Genomic DNA, 17789 nt, shown 5'->3' with positions numbered 1-17789 from the left:
GCCGGGGCGGTGCAGGGCTGCGAGCCCCCGCAGCATCCCCGGCTGCAGGTCCCGTGTGAACCCCCAGATTACCCGGCCGTGTGCCTTGTGCAGGTTTTATACCTCTCCCGTGTTCCTCCTTCCCACATCGCTGCACAGCCCCGTGGCTGTCCCCTGTCTCTCTCCCGGTTCTGTCGCCACCCGGGGAGGGAGGGCTCACAGGGGGGAATGGGCATGAATGAGAACATCCCAGGCAGGTTTTAAACCTGCAGGTGTCTGACAGCCCCAGCTCGTGGCTGGGGACACGGGACAAGGGAGGGGACACTGCCTTCCACCCGGGAGGGCTGGGGGTGCCCGTTCCTCTGGGGGTGCCCGTTCCTCTCTTCCTCCTGCTCCTGACCCGTGAGCTCACCTGAGCTGGGCTGGCAGGCGACAGACACTGTGGCAGTGGACAGTGTGACAGTGTGACACTGTGACTGTGACACTAACACTGACAGTGTGGCAGTGAGACAGTGTGACTCTAGCAGTGTGACTGTGACACTGTAACACTGACAGTGTGACACTGTGACACTGTGGCAGTGGCAGTGTGGCAGTCCCGCCCAGCGGAAGGCCGGCAGCGCTGCTGCTGTCCCCTCACAATGGGGACAGATGCAGGAGGAAGTGATTTGTCTGCCCAGGACAGGGACACTCGCAGCTGTCCCACTTCCCCAGCTGACAGCGTCACCACCGAGCACAGCTCCGGCCGCCAGCTCCTTCCTGCTTCAACAGCACAGCTTTTTCTTTTTATTTCTTTTTCTTTCTTTTTCTTTTTCTTTCTTTTTCTTCTCCCCCCTCCTCTCTAAGGTGCAATTTATGATTCATTTAAAGTGTCCTGCCAGGACATTTCAGCTGCTGTGTGATCTCCATTCTGTGGCTGTGCATGGAGCACAGAGGCAGCAACGGTGCTTATTTTGTCAAAGCTAAAAAAAATAATAAAAAAGGAGCAAGATGCAAAGTACAGCTGTGAGGAGGTGACAAGGACACAATGCTTGGCAGCCGAGCTGCTCTCACCCCTTGTGAATGGAGGTGTCTGTGCACTTCCCTTCACACATAAAATAGCAATACATGAATTGTCACTGGCTGTTTGTACCACAGCACCTGCCTGCTCTCAGCTCTGCAAACTCCATCTGCTCCTCTCCCTGCATCCAGCAGCCTGGGCCTGGGGCAGGGTGGGGAGGGAGCTGGGAAGCACAAACCACGTGTGGGTTTGGAGTTGAAGCTCTGGAATTGTTCATTGGGGGCTGATCCTGCTCTGGAGGCAGTGGGAGAACCCAAAGTCCCTGAGCAGCCTCTGCCCTGGCCCAGGGACAGGAGGGACAGGCCAGGGCTGTGTGGCACCCCCAGGCTGTGATGTGGGACAGGCAGGGCTCTCCTGCTCCTGCTCTCTGACATAAACCATGTGGCCATAACCCCGTTCCAGTGTTTCCTCCAGCTGCCCCAAAATCTGAATTTCTCCTCCTGTGCTTTCCTTGACTGGCAGAGCTCAGGGGCACCAGGGCTGGGCTGAGCTCCCCAGGGTCCAGCAGGGGCTGGTGGCAGATGCCAGGGACGTGCAGGACATGACTCAGTTCCTGCCAGGCCGGGCTGGCAGCGTGTCCTGCTCTGTGCCAGCCGTGCTGATCACCAGCCTGGGCACCTTGGCTGCTCCCCAGCCCCAGGAAGTGGCAGCAGAAACGCAAAAACCCCAACCCCAACCATCCTCCAACACACAGAGCGAGATTCTGACCAGAATTCACTCTTTTGGTGTTTGCTGTGAGCTCCCCTAGGAAAACCCTGGGGTTTGGAGGGGCCACGGGGATGCTGCTGTGGGAAGGCCACCAGGAGCAGGGGACAGCTCGTGGAGCCCTGGCTGTGGCCTGTGTGGGTGAGGGCACAGCAGGGACAGCCCCAGTGCCCACGGGGACACTGCAAGGGCTCAGCTGTCCCTCAGGCAGCCCCTTGTCCTCCTGCAGTGACACTGGTGGCCAGTGCTCAGGACAGGAGCCTGACCCACCCCACCATGGCCTCGGGGCTCCTTTGAGAGGGCAGGGGTGGGAGCTGGGGTAATTAAAGCCTTCATGCTGACTGCACCAGTAAAGAGACTTTAGAAGGAACTAACACATTGCCAGGTTATTTAATTCCAATAAATCATTTAAAAATATTCAGCTGTTATTTACATTAAGGCAACATTTGATGCCTCCGGGGGGAAGCGTAGAGGTGATTCAATATTTGTTATACATTAGTTGAGCAGAGTTAGGTGAGTAAATTTACTTTAATGGGCTTTTTTTGGTGTAATAATACTAAGCCTAAAAGAGAATGAAGGAGGGGTTTGCTGGAGAATTCGGAGCTGTGGAAATCTGTTGGTTCCTCACTGTCTGACCCTGTTTTATGGAGCTTAGGGAAGAGCTTGTGAGACTTCTCATATCTGGATCTGGTGACATTCATTAATTTATTTTTTTAAGCCTGTGCTTAACTTGTGTTGACTTAAGGGCAATACAGGCAGGGTCCCACCAAGTAAGTGTATTAAGGTAATTAATTAACAACTCCAGGACCTCAGGCTATTCTCAGTTTCACCTTGGGCTCTTGTGGCTGGCCACAGCAGTGACCATCAGCTGGATGAGAGATGGTGGGAGGGCTCTGCAATGAAAATTCTGGGGAAATGAAGAGCTAATCTGAGCAGGGCAGTTGTTCCCTGTGAAAAACCATCTCCATCTCTATGCTGGGCCTCCAGCCCTCCCCACTGCTCAGCTCTGGCTCTTGCAGACTGGAATGTTTTCACATCTTCTCTCAGGAGATATAAAAATGCACGTGCCACGTACCTCTGCAGCTCTGCTGGGAGGAGCCAGCAGCTCTAAAATAAACAGGACACCAGGACAGCCACTGGAACACCAAGTGGCTTCTTGACTGGTCTTGTAAACCCTCAAGCCAAGCCTTATCTTAGCAGAAGAGTTCAGGAGAAGAGCAGATGGAAGAAGCTTTATTTGGGGCCAAGTGTTTCCAGCAAGAGTCAGCACTCAATGTCACCAGCCTGGGACCTCAGCATGGCCAAGGTGGCTCCTCCTGTTCCTCAGCACACAAACCCCTCCATTCCTTCAGTTTCTGCTTCTAAACAATGGCCCTTTGGCATTTTCCAGTCTCACCATGGTAGTTTTTGGGATGGAGCACCTGGAGAGATCCTCTAGGTAGGGCAAGCCCGAGCCAGAGCTGCAGAGCTGAGAGAGCAGCAGCTCCTGGTGCCTCTGCAGCACTGACTGAGCTTGGCCAGGGCTGCAGCTCAAGACTCAGACTTGGCCAAGAGATTGAATTTCTGTCAGCTTCTCAAATCTCAATGATTTCAGGTCCCACAAGCCCAGACCAGCTCCAGCTTCTGAATACTTAATGTGGGGTCTCAAAGCAACAGGCTTGGCCTCACTGATGCCCTACTTGAGAACTTCTCATCTTCTAAGGATTGGAACTTAATAATGAGAGAAAAATGCAGGAGAAGCCCCTCAGTGGCTGGATCTACCCTTCAGACACCAACCCATGGTCTGTGTCCACAATTCAGCAGCACCTAAATGTGGCTGCTGCTCCTGCATCCTCCCAGCCAGCCCAGCCTGAAGGAGCTGAGGGCTGCCCCAGCCCCTCTTTGAGCCCCAGTGTCCCCCCATCCTTGCAGAGGAGCAGGAGCTCACTCACACAGTGATTCACAGCACAGCTGCAGCTCTGTGGGAATAAAACCCTCCCCTGCCTCACGGCCGGAAGAAAATCAGAACAAACGTTCTTAGGGAAGGAGGAGCAGGGCAGCCCAGCCAGAGTAAACAAGCACTGACAGAAGGGTGTGGGAAGGAGGGGATGTGTGGCAGCCAGCAGACTCTGCCTGGCTGTGGAGAGGACAGGAATGGGTTTCTCATGTTGTCTTCTGGCACCTGCAGGTTCTTCCTATCTCCAGACAGGGATCTGACTGATGCTTTGATTTTGGCAGCTGCTCTGGTTGCTCCCAAACCAGACTTCTGACTTTTGCTGCTTCAGGTTCCAGCTCTGTTTGTGTCTCTGAGCATCTGAGGGCTGGAGGGGCCATGAAGGGACTCTGGCACGAGGAAGGTGTGGGGCAGCACCAGGCTCAGCTCTGCACCAACCTGTCCCTGGGCCACAGCAGAGCTTCTTCATAACCCAATGGGACTGCAAGGTGGAACTGGGCACCAGCACTGCCCCAGCTGGACGGGGTCAGCCCAGGAACTGGCCCAGCAGCTGCCCCAGCGTGCCCAGCAGGGGCTGCTCAGAGCCAGAGAGCGTCAGGGAGCCTCCCTGTCCGTGCCCTGCTGGCAGTTGGTGGTTTAGGATCACGCAATGATAAAGCTTTTTTTAAGCCCCCAAATCCCTTCCCTCCCCTTGCAGGGGGTTTGTGGGCTGGGGCAGCGCCTGGCGCCTCTCAGGAATAGAAAACGAGTCACCTCGGCGTGTGGGTGGAGACACAGGTGAGAGGTTTTGCCCCTCGGGCGATCACAGAGGTGAGGCCCCCTCGTGGGTGTGCCTTTTGTCTCATTAACCAAAACACGGATGCCTTTAACTGCAGGGAAGCCAGCAGTGCTCGTTTATGTAACATTTGCTGTGGTTTTGTCCCGGGGGGGGCTGCAGGTACAACAGCCTGGTGACCGGCAAGCGGGCGAGGGGACTCATCGCAGTGCTGTGGCTGCTGTCCTTTGGGATTGGACTGACCCCTCTGATGGGCTGGAATAAAGCCATGAGCGGCTGTCCCAACGCCACCAACGAGACAGGGACAGAGCCCCAGGGCTGCTTCATCTCGTGCCTCTTTGAGAACGTGGTGACCATGAGCTACATGGTCTACTTCAACTTCTTCGGCTGCGTGCTGCTCCCGCTCGTCATCATGCTGGGGATCTACGTCAAGATATTCATGGTGGCCTGCAAGCAGCTGCACCAGATCGAGCTGATGGGCAACTCCAGGACCACCCTGCAGAAGGAGGTGCATGCAGCCAAGTCTCTGGCCATCATCGTGGGCCTGTTTGCCTTCTGCTGGCTGCCCCTGCACATCCTGAACTGCATCACGCACTTCCACGAGGGCTTCTCCAGCTCCAAGCCCGAGTGGGTGATGTACGTGGCCATCATCCTGTCCCACGCCAACTCCGTCATCAACCCCATCATCTACGCCTACAGGATCCGGGATTTCCGCTGCACCTTCCGCAAGATCCTCTCCAAGATCCTCTGCAAGGCCCAAGAGCTCCCCAAGTGTCCCTCGGAGCACAACCAGCACCTGACTGCCATCAACATCAGCTCCCCCGCGGCCTCGGTGACCGTGTGAGCCCGGCCCTGCTGCCCTGCCCTGCCCTGCCAGCAGGGCTCAGACATGACCACTATGGACTCGTGCAGCTCTGGTTTTATTTTTATTTTTATTTTTGTAATGAACGTCGTGCCTGGTAGAGGAGTGACCTGAGCGGGGACGCTGAGTGCAGTTCGCCCTCCTCTGTAGCCCCTGGGGCTGTGATCCCGTTGTGTTTCCTTTCCAGGTGTTTTCTTTCCAGGCTGGACACTGACTGGGGAAGACTCACCTGTGCTGGGGGGGTGTTTCCCCAATTGTGCTGCTCATGTCAAGTCATAGGATCTTTATTTTAATTATTATTATTATTTTTTTTAATATTTGGTTTCATTTAGGAGTAATAATTTTGTGTCTGTTTTTTGAGTTGTTCTCCAAGTTCATACTTGACAGCACTTTGGTAATACCCTAATTATTCCATCAATTGTTTGATGCAGCTTGTATTCTCTGATGGGAAAAAGTCTTACTTAGCCCAGTTGCTGATGTGAAACTGAATCTGTGTTCCAGGCGCTGAGGGGAGGGACTGTGAGGATGGGAAAACCAGGTCAGGACTGGCCAGCCCAGCATGGAAACCCCATTTACTGCAAGATTTGAGAAAAGACTTGACCAAGGTTTTACTGCCTTGAAATCACTTTGGTTCACAGGGCTGTGCAGCCCAGGTTTGCTTCCAGATCTGTTTGCAGCTATCAAAGTGCAGGAGGCAGAAGTGCCCCAATGGTCCTGGCTGCTCTGAACCACAGCCACCAAGGCCAGTGTCACCCTGCCTTGGGGACACGAGCCCCACAATTGGGTTTTTGCTCTGCCAGCCTTGCAGAGCCTCCACAAGGGCAGGTTTTAGCTGTGAGAGGTGGATGCTGCAGCTCCCTGACTCCTAAAGCTCGGTCTGGCTGGGACACCTCTGCAGCCCTGTAACCCCCAGAAGCTGTGAATGCTTTTTTTTTCCCCTAATAGTAATTTTCATATTTTTATCCCTGAAAAATTGTACTTGAATCATACAGAAATCAAATCTATATTTTTTTAAAAATTCTGTTGCACTAAAAGTGGGGTACAAGACCCCAGGAGTTTCATTTCTCTGGCATATATAATGACAAATATGGTGTAAAATCAATTGAAAAGCTGAAGAAATCTTGTTCCTGCAGCATCTCCTGTGCCAGCTGGCAAGAGCTGCAGGCAGCAGCTGCAGGAATGACTCTGGGCCCACCATGCACAGGGAATGGTTCCCTGGGAGTGCTGGATTTCACTGCCACTGGAGCAGCTCAGCCCCAGAGCTGGGTGAAATCACCAGAGAGCTCTGAATGGCTTTGCAGTGTTTCTACAATGTCCAAATTTAGCTTCAGCTCAGTGTCTCAGATCTGAGCAGGCCCTGCCCCAGGTGCTCCTCCTTTACCAGCCCCACTCAGCTTTGCTGCACCTGCCTTGGCCAGGGCCCAGCTGAGCCAGGGCCACCTCCTGCCATCAGGGCAGGGCCTGCCTCTCTCCTGCCTCCATCCCTTCCCTTCTGTGTTATCTTTGGCCCTGTTCCTGCTGTTAATCAGGGCTGGAAAGCAGCAGGGTTTCACCTGCAGCCCTGGCAGTGTTGCCAAGTGGTTGCAAGCCACATTTATCCTCACAACAAAGGATGGAATCTCTGCCTTTGGCTGCCTGAAACTGCCCCAAACTCTCACAGCAGCAGCAGAGTGAAACTCTCAGTGCTGTAACACCCAGAGAGAAGGTCCCAGAACATTTGTGCACATGTGAGACCTTCCAGTGCAGCTCAGCATCCACCACTGCTCCCTTCCCATGAGCCAGAATTCCTGCAGCTGGATTGGAGCATCCTTAGTCCAGCTGTGCCTTTGGGCTGTCAGGCATTAACTCTGGCCCAGGCCATGGCCACTGGGCACAGGAAATGCCTTTGTGGATCTGAGCCAAACATATTGCAAGGCAAAATAAAAATAGGACACCTCCCTTGCCCCCCTCAATAAAAAGCTCATTTCTCATAAAAATGTGAAGCAAAAGCAGCAGAGGAACTTTCTGTAGCCAGTGCAGCTGTGGCCATGGAGCTGTCCCTGCTCTGCTGTACATGGATGGAAGTGTTCTCCTCATGTTGCTGAGATTCCGTATTTGCAGGAACTGTTATTTTCATCCAAAATGCTTCATTTACCACCCACAGCACCTGGCACAGCCTGTGCCCCATTATTTCTGGTGGTTGATGCAGCAGGAGAGGCCACAGTGCCCTCAGGGAGCACAGAGCATGGACAGGGAATCCCAGCTGGCTCCCAGGGAAGCAGCCTGGAGGTGCTCAGTGTGTCTGAAAATGTTTGATTTAAAGCACAACAACCACATTGATGCTTCCAAAGATCCTGTTCCAGTGGAGGCACAGAGCTGTCACCAGTCTCAGGGTGCTGAGGGGTCCCTGCCCAAGTCCCTGGACCAGGTTTGCCACTGGAAAATCAGAAATTGCTCTGAGCTGCCCCCTGCAAAGAGCCACAGCAGCTCTTTAATCTGTGCATCACTGAGACCTGCAGGACTGTTTGCATCCTCACATCACAATCATTACAGATTGGCTCAAACATCTTCAGAAATCCCAAAACCAGCATAAATAAATAAAACTGAAGTCAACACAGGCCTAATTAATTAATTTATCAGTGCCAGGCTGCTAACTAATGTCACACTTGGCTGCAGCACAGGAAGAGCTCTACCAGCCTCAATGAGCATTTGACAGCCTTGTAGATATTAAAAATGCCAGTTACACAGCTAGGAGTGATCCAAATTCTTCATCCTTCATCCTCTTCCTCAGCCAGGAGGATGTTTGTGAGCTGCTCCTCAGACACAGCCAGCTCCTGGCAGGCTCCCAAGGCCTGGCTGAGGTAGACAGCCAGGAGGTGTTTGCACTGCAAAGTTAAGAGCAGGAGCAAGGCTGGAGTGCCAGGCTAAGGAATCCATCCTGGCCAAAATGTGTTCAGTGCAGTGCTCAGCCCCCCAGGAACGTGGCTCCCTCCTGGCACAGGTGGTGCTCAGTGTCCCCAGCTCTGCCACCACCAGCACAGCGCCATGCAGGGAGCTGGCACACAGCTCCTGGTGCCCTCCCCACCACTGCTGACCACCTAAAGCCCTCCCTGCACCCTGCACCCAAAATCTGGGGCTCCCAGAGGTCACACAGTGGTCAGGCTCAGCCTGCATGGCCAGCTCCACTCGTGTTTGGGGGGAAATTTGGGGTTCAAGGGGCAGGGCAGAGCCTTGTCCCCTGCCCATGGCAGCCCCAGGCTGAGGCACAGAACTCACCAGAAGGCTCTCACTCTTCTGCAACACAGAAAACCCAAAGGCAGGGCAGGTGCAGAAGTGGCAGGAGCTGTAGCAGGTGTAGAGTTTGCCTGAGCTGCCAAGGACCTGCAACAGAGGCAGAGGAGGACTCAGGGGTCAGGATTCACTTTAATTTCTGTGACTCAGGCTGGGTGTGCACTGCCCCAGCAGTGAGGGGAGATGTCACAGCACAGAAGTGTCCCCAGGCACTGCAGTGACCCACCCGAGCTTGAAGCTCCTCAGGTTTCTCGCGGTCCCTACGAGCTCCTCTCCCTGCAGGGGAGGGTGTCCTGTAGCTGTGCCTGCAGCAGATCCAGCCCCAGGGACCAGGAGAGGGGTGGTGGCTCCACTCCCCGAGCTCCCACCGAGTGCCAGCCCCTCCTGTGAGCTCCCCCCAGCCCTGGCAGGCTCACAGGTGGAAATGACAGAGACTCTTGTCACAGGTGTGACCCCAGGGCCACCACGGGCTGGGGACAGGAGAGAGCAGCACTGAGCCCTTGCAGGGAGGCCTCTCCTTTCCCAGCCACTGAAGGCTGTTCTGCTCTCAGAACCAGCTGCAGCTACTGGAATCCAGATCTGCCTGAATAAACAAAGCTGAAGTCTCCAGAGAAGCCTCCCTGCTCCATCTCTGCTTTGGGAACAGCACTGCCTGCTTTTCCCACATGCTGTTCCCTGCAAGGCTGGTGCTGAGGCACCAGCCTGAGCAAACAGGTGAGAAAAGCATTTTTTTCCAGCATGGAGCAATCTGTGAGCTGCTGGAGCTGACTGCAGGACAGCCTGGGGATTATTATTTCTGTTTTGAGCTCCTCAAGACTGGAAAATAGCTTTTAGGAAACGGCTTTAAGGGCCCAACCTACGGGAAGGATCTGCAGGAGCAGAACACACTTGCAGGGGGCCCAGCCGTCTCCATGTGGCTGGGTTTGTGGCACACACACCCCCAAATCCAAAGATAAACACAAAAAGTGAAAAGGCAGTGGAGCTCTGCAGAGTGCTGCTCCCCTCCAGGACATCCCTGGCATCCCAAGCCCCTCCAGAGGAACATTGTCCCTCCCTGTGCAAAGCTGCACTTCCAAGTGGAACCTTCCCCTGTCCCCTGGAGCTCCCCCTGCGCCCTCTGCCCAACAGGGAACACCCAGAAATGCCAATGCCTCCAAGTCCCCCTCACTCCCAGCAGATCCAGGACACAAAACTCAAATTCCCTTTTTTTTTTTTTTCTTTTTCAGTCTGGCCTTTACCCTGGGTCCTCCTTTTACAGCAGGCTGAGTTTGTTTCACTTGTGATAAGTTTGTTTTCCTGCAGCCCCTTTTATTGCTTTTTCCAAGATGAAGGATTCTGATGGTGCCTTTCCTTCAGAAGTGTTTTTCTTTGGGGAGGGGGGGAGCCACAGACAGACACTGCCACATTTGGGCTGAGCTCAGCATTCCCCCATCCTGACCTAGATGGCAGGAACACAGTCTCTGCCTAATAAAGCAGAATCTAAAATCCAAATACTGGGAGAAAAAGGTGCCTCTGTTCCTGGCCAGCTGCAGCCCTGCCAAGCACTGGGGTGCTCCCCTGGCCCTGAGCTGAGATTTCCTTCTGCTGTCCTCATCCCTGGGCCTCAAGGAGGAAAAATCCTCCTGGAGGTGTCCCTGCCAGCATCTGGGGGCACAGGAGGCTCAGCTGAGGCACCAGCACAGGACAGACAGACAGACAGCACCACAGCCTGTGCCAGGGCCTGCTGCTCAAACCCGTCACCGTGGGGCATCTGCCACACAGTTCTGGGAAATGGATGAAAAAAGAAAAAATAAAAAAGAAGTGAAAATGCAGGATGTGAGCAGTGCAGGTGCCAGCTGGCAGGGCTGAAGCTCTGCCTTCCTTCACTGCCACAGCTCAGCATCTCTGCCACTTGGGCAGAGCTCAAGGGAGCCCCAAACGCTGCCAGGCCAACACTGCCACACCCAGCACAGCTCCAGCACCATCCCTGCAGCAGGCAGGATTTACCCCTGAGCTCAGCAGGGCAGGTATCATCCAAGCTATCCTGGGATGATTTCAGCTCTGAGGCACCCAGCCAGGGACACTCCATCAGTGCTACTCCTGTTAAACACAAGGGCATTAAGGGACACATCACAGCTCTCATTTGACTGAGGGCTCCTTCTTCTCCCAGCCCAGCTCCTCAGGGCAAGGGCTGCCCACACTACAGGGCCTGTCTGAGCAGAGCCTTCCCCCCCTGAGGCAGGACCTGAGATGTGCTGGCTGATAGGGAACTATCAGCAGCTCAGATTTGGCTGTAATGACCCAAAGGAGTTTCACAGCAGAACCAGCCCCACGGCCTCAAAGAGCTCTCCAGGGGCAGCTGCAAGTGGAAGCAGCACCTCACATTCCAGCTGAACCACATCTGGGTGCAAATGGCAGGGCTGACTTTGAGGGGGATGATTAGCAGGGATGGCTGTGCAGTGTCCAGGCAGCCAGGGATGCCCCTCTCTCCAGGAGCAGGCTGGGGGACATTCCCACACATTCCTGCACAGGAATGAAGAGCCAGTGGCTGCAGTGCACTGTCCCACCCAGGGTCGGGTTTCTATGACCCCAGATGTGTTCCTGTCACTGCTCCAGCCCCGGGGCAGACTCTGCTCTTTGTTTCTGCATCTCAGACAGCTGTGATGAGGGAGAATTTCACAATGGCACCAACCTCACACCCCCAGAGAAAATATCTCTTCAGATTCCTCTGTTAATGAACTCATCAGCAATCAAGCTCCAGAGAAGAGGAATGCAGCTGGAGGCACACAGGAATCTCCTTCCTGGAGCTTTGTCCTGCATTAACTCCCTGACCCTCCTGGCCAGGGGTTCCTTCTCCACAGGGAAACCAGAGGCTCCCTGTCCCTGCAGAGCCAGGAGAGTTCTGACACTTGTTCCTTTTCAGTGTGCACCAACTGAGCCCTTCATTAATATCAGATTATTAATTGATGCCCAGCAAAGCTCTGCCTTAGCTGGCAGGGCCTGACAAAGCTCTGCAAGGAGAATGTGACCATTCTCTGCCCAGTGGCATTTTCAGACAAGCAGCAGTAAAAAAGGGAAAGCCTTTGAGCATTCAGTTAATCAGAGAGGCAGCTGCTGCCTAAGGGTGCTGGAAGCTTCCTTGACTTTACCCAACATCCACAGGCAAGCCCTCAACTGCAATCCAAGGCTGTTCTGGAGCCCTGGTTATGATTCATGTCCCTCTGGAGGGGCTGTGTCCTCTCCATGGCCCCAGAAGTGATAAAGGCTCCACGTGCAAACCAAGCAGGGCAAGCTCTGAACGCATGAGAAGGGCTTGTGCCAGCACCAGGCCTGACTTCACAGCCCCTTTCTCACCCTACAGGACTCCAAAGCACCTCCAGGGGAGGAGAAAAGGTCCTTGGCAGAGGGGATACTTGGAAATGTTCCTCTTGGGTGCTGCAGCACTGAGCAAAGACATTCCCCTTTCTCTGGTGTGTGAAAGCACAGAACCAGGCCCAGCCCTGGAGAGGCTGTGCTATCTGAGGGTTGGGAGTGCTGAGGAGAAGGAATTGGTGCTTTTTGACCAAAATCTTTGGGGCACAGGGTCCTAATGCTCAGCCATGGGCTGGATGCAGCTGGTCAATGGCTCACAGCATGGACAGATTGTCCCAAAAGAGACACCACCAGTGCTGGGGGACCACAGAACAAGGAATTGTGCACGGTACAGAAAGGTGAGAATGGAGTACCAGTGGCTCCTCACCTCACTCCCACCCTGTGCTGTAATTGATCTCAGGGCTGAGGTGAGCTCTTCTCCCCAAAATGCCACTTCATGGGGATGTTTCTGTGATTCACAGCCTTGGCTACACTGAACCAGAGTGAAACCCATGGGTTTGGCCTGCACTGCTCCCTCCCAGGCAGCAGAGATCTCCTGCCAAGCAGAGGTCACGACAGGAAAGAAACAGAGTGAAGGCAGATAATGATGAGTTGAGTACAACAGGTCAAGAGGAAGAACTTCCTCTGCTGGATAGGATGGGAGTAATAAAGCAAAATTAGCAATCCCTGGAAAACTTCCTCCTGGCTGTGATGCCCACAAACACATAAATTGTCTCTGGCTGGCTGGGAGCCACAGGGAAAATGGTTCTGAACTGTGCTGCTCTAATTCCAGCCCGTGGCTGCTGCTCTCCAGTGTCACCTCAGGAGTTTGTAAAACCCTGGTGTCCTCCCTGTGTTTATCCATGCTCTGCAAGTCAGGAAAACACTGTCTCAGGTGCCAGCTGGAAACCATCAGAAAGGAAGAGCAAAGAGAAGCCTGTACCTGGTAGAGAATCCTTCCACTGGGGGACCTGAGCCGGGTGACAGAACGCTGATCCACCAAATCCAGAGCTGGGACTGCAGATGGGCCAAAAATGAACTTCAGCCTGGAAGAGAATGTGTCTCTAGTTAGAGCACAAAGGGAGACCTTCTGGCTCAGCTCAGGGCACAGAGGCAGCCCTGAAGGAGCCCATTGCAAAGGAAAGACATTTTTCCTTGTTGCAGCAACTGGAAATGTCCCACGAGCACAAAGGAACAACCAGGGATTTCAGTGGAGCACACAGAGCCAGACTTGGGGTGCTCAGGGCAAAAGGGGCTCTGGGACACCTCAACTCTACAGCCAGGCTGGATTGATGCTGGATGCGCTGCCTGGACTGATCAGCTGGCCCTGAATCCCACCTCCAGGCATGGAGCACACAGCTCCCTGGGGAAAGGGGAGAGCAAGGGGGATCCACAGCTCCTAGAGCAACAGGAACTGGGGCTCCTTCCTCATCCCCTGGAGATCAGTTCACACCCTGGGGAATGAGTGAATCATTTTGTAGTGATCACATCTCCTCCATCACAGCCACAACTGAGGGATAAATGATCTTTTCTCTACCCACCAAACTGCATCAGGAGGAAGCTGGAGAACATCAGGAATTACTCAAGTGACTCCATGCACATGGAGACACCAGATAGCATCAGTTTTACATCTGTGACCCAGCTAGGAGCAGGGCTCAGAGACAGCCAAGTTATTTCAGATAAACACCCAGGAGCAGCACATGCCTCATGTCCCTCCAGTCTCCCTAAAAACCCTTTCCCTTTCAGGGATGCACAGCATTTATGGCTGAGGGAGTGCCTGGGATGGAGATCACTGCACATCCCAAAGGGGGATTTTGTCTCGTGCTGCTGCTGTGCAGGGGTTTAGGATAAGGTGTGTGTTAAATATGGACATCTGCACCTTCAGCCCATTGTCCAGACAGCTCAGGGGCTCCAAAGTCATTCTAGACCAGTAAATCCAGCTGCTCCGAGTGTTTCCAAAGAGCTCAGGGGCAACTCAGTTAACTTTACAGACCTTTCACCAGCTGAGAAAAATCTGTGTAGTCTAGATTGGTTCCAAGGGTAAACAACAAGGAAATCAGCAGTGATGAAGAGATAGCACCAAACACGAGCAGGAGACCAAGAGAAAGGGGAAAGTTTCCAAGTCCAGGGAGGACAGAGCAAGGCAGAGCCCCAGCAAGGCTGAGTCAAGCTGACTGATAAGCAGCCAAGCAGACAGACAGATTCCAGGAAGACCAAAACTTGCACAAACCCAAGGCAAGAAGGGCTGGCTCCATCTGAGGAGGTGGGTGGGGAACATTTAACGTAATTCATTCCTTCATGATTAGGTTTGGGACTATAAGGGGGCTGAGTTCAGTGAGTTTCAGGAACTCTTTTCAAATCTAGGGAATTCTTTTCTTGTGTATATAATTTGATCACTTCAACAGGAAATGCCCACAGGAAATTCAAGGACTTTGGAGATTTGGAAGAGACTGGAAAATTAAATCAGAATACTTCTGAGCTGCTGGATGCAGGGAATTGATGGAAATCTGGCTGCCAAGAGTTACCACCATTATTAAACTTAACAAGGGAATTTCTCTCCTCTTTTCTTTTCTGAGGAGAAGGAAAGAAAAGCTTTTAAATCTGATCCCACCTTTCAAAGGCCACTGTGGTCCCGGGAGAGGGAGGCAGCCCACCTAGCACAGGTGGTGTGTCAGATAACTTCAACACAAAGGCACCAAGGCCTGGAGGGCTCCCGGTGATCTCATCCCCCAGCAGGCAGGAGCACAAGGTTAAAGATGAATCTGAAAAGTTTCTTTCACTGTCACAATGCCCCTTCTCCACCTTCAACACCAACTGCTGAGGGCTCAAGTTGTGAAACTTGGATCTCTTAGGTCACTGCTGGCAATGATTAAAGCATTCGCAGGGTGACAAAGCTGACCTGAGACCGCCCCCAAACAGAAGAAAACTCTGAGTCTCCAAGTTAACATTTCCCTTGAGCAGGGTGATGCTCAGGACACCTCTCCCTCTCCATCACACGTGCCCATGACTCAAAGAGCAGGAGTGAGCTCAGGGTGCTCACAGGGGCAGGAAGGCAGAGGGATGAATCACCCTGGAACACAACCCACCCCCACAGCAAACTCCTTCCAGAGCTGAGGCCGGACCCAGAGCTCAGGTTAAATATCCTGGGTTTAAACTGGAGCAAGTCATCTCAGGAGATGCAGTGATACAGAGATAATTTTGTGAATCTCTGGGAAAAAGCCCTTCAGAACCTTCATTTACACTACCACCAAAGGCACCAGCATTTCTGTGTTTCAGCAGCACTGGGTCAAACAAACCAGGATGAGAGCTGACCACCAAGTGCCCTTCAGCAGGACAGGGGCAGGAACTGAAGCTGCAGACACTCACCCCAGCAGCAGGTCATCAGGGACTGCAACAGAAAGAAAAGGAAACATGATTTCGCAGAATTTCACATCACAGGGAGGTCACTGTCCCCCCAAGGTACCCCCAGAGGCCACACAGGACTGCAGAGCTCTCAACACTCTCTCTAGCCACCAAAAAAGCAACAAGGAGCAGGAAAATGACCCATGATGGCAGTGCTGAGGCACTTACCAAGCACAGCAATCATAACCACAGGGATTCATTTTAAAAAGAAAAGCAGAAGCCCAAATGTACTTTCTTTTATGACATCCTACTTTTAAAAGCACCCAATAAAAGGCAGGAGGCCTCAGCATCTTACTCTGTCACTTTAAGAAGCTGGTTAAAAATATATCTGTATATATTGTTTTCCCTGAAACTCTCCTGGCATGAGTTGAGAACTCAGGCCTCACAACTTTAGAAATGTTGCTCTTTTCCCAGCACAGTCTTGCAGGGCGCCACTGGTTTATGGCTTTTACTGCAGCCCACTGAAACATTGTGTCTCCATTTATTGGAACTTCTCCTTAGGATGGAAAGTTAGGCTCCAGCAAATTGTGTTTGTTGGAGCTGACAGCTCAGGCTCTGCTTGTCCACTCTGATCTTTCTGTTATCACCCAGGGGACACAGTGTACTCTGTCTCCATATCCCACTGGAAGATCTGGGTTCTTGACTTTAAAATAATTTTCTTCCGACAATTGAAAACACTCTCTATGACCTGCACTGTTGGTTTGAATTTTCCAGCTTTATTTGAGTTTAATTCTGCAAAGGGATCAATCAGCCCTGTCTCAATGTGTGCTTTAGTACCACTCTGCTGCTGTAAGAAGGACATTTTTAAAGGGATGTGAACTTCTCTTTTTGCTTAGTTTACAACAGGATTTGTAAAGCTCTTTTAAAAGTCACATGTAGATTTTGGATGTACTCTAACCTGACAGGAGCCATAGTGCAAGTGTGCCAAAAAGCTGTCACTGGGGTCACTCTGACAGTTTAGACACGAAGACTCTGCCCATTCCTCACTCCCACAGAGTGCTCAAGACAGATTTATCTGAATTCTTATTGGTTTGGCTTTTGTGCAGTTAAAAATATTCCTTCAGCAGACCCTTTCCTTGGGAAGAGCCATTCTGTGCAGCTCATCCAGTAAACACAAACACTGATATTCTCTCAGCACAGATCCAGCAAAGGTAATTATTCTGAACTAGCTGCTGGAACTGGCCGGGATTTCAGTGCTGGCTGGTGCTCCTTGCACTGAAGCCCTGGGAAGTTGTTCCTGTCCCTGGGATCAGCAGCACGCCCCCCCTGCCGGTCAGCCAGGACACGCCTTTGGGAAATTCCCCTTTCCAAGCCCAGTTTTGGGATTGGCGAGTCTGTAGAACCAGCAGAGCAGAGGGCACAGCAGAATTCCTGCCTGGAGCATTACTTTATCATCCCTCAGGTGTGACCATGTGCACCAGGAGCTCTAAGAAGCAGCAGAACCCATAAGTCACATTATAAAGAGTCCAAAGTGGTGTGGTTTTTGAAGTTGACTTGGAGGAGGGGCTGCTCCTCATTATCTGTGCTTCTGTTGTCACAAAAAGGGACATCAAGGTCCCTGAGACAGCAGGGGCAGGCGGGAAAGGGGAGGCACGGGGCCCTCATCAGCCCTGCGTGATTAGTTTAAAATAAAAAAGTTTTATTCTGCATGTTTTCTAGCTTATATACTCTTTAAAAAGCATAATTTTAAGTTATTAACTACATTACAATAACTTATTATATCCAGTAGTGCAAAGTAATTCGTGTTAATAGCATTACCAAAAGTTTTACAGAAATTTAATAAGGCACGTATACACATTTACTTACGCACGTAGTTTAGCTTACAAAAATTTTCAAGCATCTTTTTTAATCTGTTTTTATACTAATGGCTTTGTCTTCTTCTTTGTTATTGACATACTCGAAAATCATCAATTGTTATTTCTTCTATTAACTGCTACTTCTTCTATTGCAGGCCAGCTGTGAAGCCCGGGGTGTGACAGGCCCCGTGACAGTGACAGTGCCCGGCCACTCCTGCTGGCATCCTCCACATACCCTGCGAGGTCTCCTGAAAAGCCTTTTTGATCTCTCTCAGGAGCTCTTCTGCCACTGCTGGCAAGGTGCTGCCGTCCATCCCACAGGCACGGGATCATCCCTGCAAACGAGACAGTGGGAAATCTGTGGGCTCACCGTGGACACTGAGCATCAGGGGGGTTAGCTGGGCACCCCATCCCGATCAAGGAATGGCATGCTTTAAGGTGTTTTAAAACAACTCCTAAAATGTTTTTTTTTTTTACACGTTCTGGGAAGGGGATTCCCCACAGACTCACGGGTGTCTCCGGGATGCCCCCACACGGGCAGGTCCCGTGGGAAGCACGGCTCGCTGCCCACAGGATGCCCCTCACGTTCCTGTGGACGAGCAGAGGCCGGTGCAGCCCCCGGCACCCTCCGCAGGTACTCACACACACGGATCAGATCCCCCTCTGCTGCCCCGGCTCCC

General features: G+C 52.5%; 3 protein-coding genes across 3 annotated transcripts in view; 2 read left to right on the top strand and 1 right to left on the bottom strand.

The window, feature by feature from the left end:
- Positions 1-5729, top strand: part of ADORA2B (adenosine A2b receptor) — a 12430-nt gene extending 6701 nt beyond the window's left edge. The window contains exon 2 of the mRNA XM_005424425.2: positions 4612-5729. Coding sequence (XP_005424482.1) covers positions 4612-5293 — 682 coding nt within the window. The 3' untranslated portion in view covers positions 5294-5729. The remainder of the gene's footprint in view (positions 1-4611) is intronic.
- A 2170-nt stretch (positions 5730-7899) lies between these two features.
- ZSWIM7 (zinc finger SWIM-type containing 7) lies at positions 7900-17447 on the bottom strand. The gene is made up of 5 exons (XM_005424424.2): positions 17345-17447; positions 15278-15299; positions 12855-12957; positions 8567-8671; positions 7900-8175 (listed from the first exon to the last, which is right to left on the bottom strand). Exons 1-5 carry the CDS (start codon positions 17421-17423, stop codon positions 8059-8061), a joined length of 426 nt encoding a protein of 141 aa, XP_005424481.1. The 5' UTR covers positions 17424-17447; the 3' UTR covers positions 7900-8058.
- A 185-nt stretch (positions 17448-17632) lies between these two features.
- The window catches only part of TTC19 (tetratricopeptide repeat domain 19), a 3800-nt gene continuing 3643 nt past the window's right edge, over positions 17633-17789 (top strand). Inside the window, exon 1 of the mRNA XM_005424488.1 lies at positions 17633-17743. Coding sequence (XP_005424545.1) covers positions 17633-17743 — 111 coding nt within the window. The remainder of the gene's footprint in view (positions 17744-17789) is intronic.

The sequence above is a fragment of the Geospiza fortis genome, unplaced genomic scaffold, assembly GCF_000277835.1.
Source record: "Geospiza fortis unplaced genomic scaffold, GeoFor_1.0 scaffold538, whole genome shotgun sequence".
Classification (NCBI taxonomy): domain Eukaryota; kingdom Metazoa; phylum Chordata; class Aves; order Passeriformes; family Thraupidae; genus Geospiza; species Geospiza fortis.
Note: the sequence above shows the minus strand (reverse complement) of the source record. Positions and strands in the feature narration are given on the sequence as shown.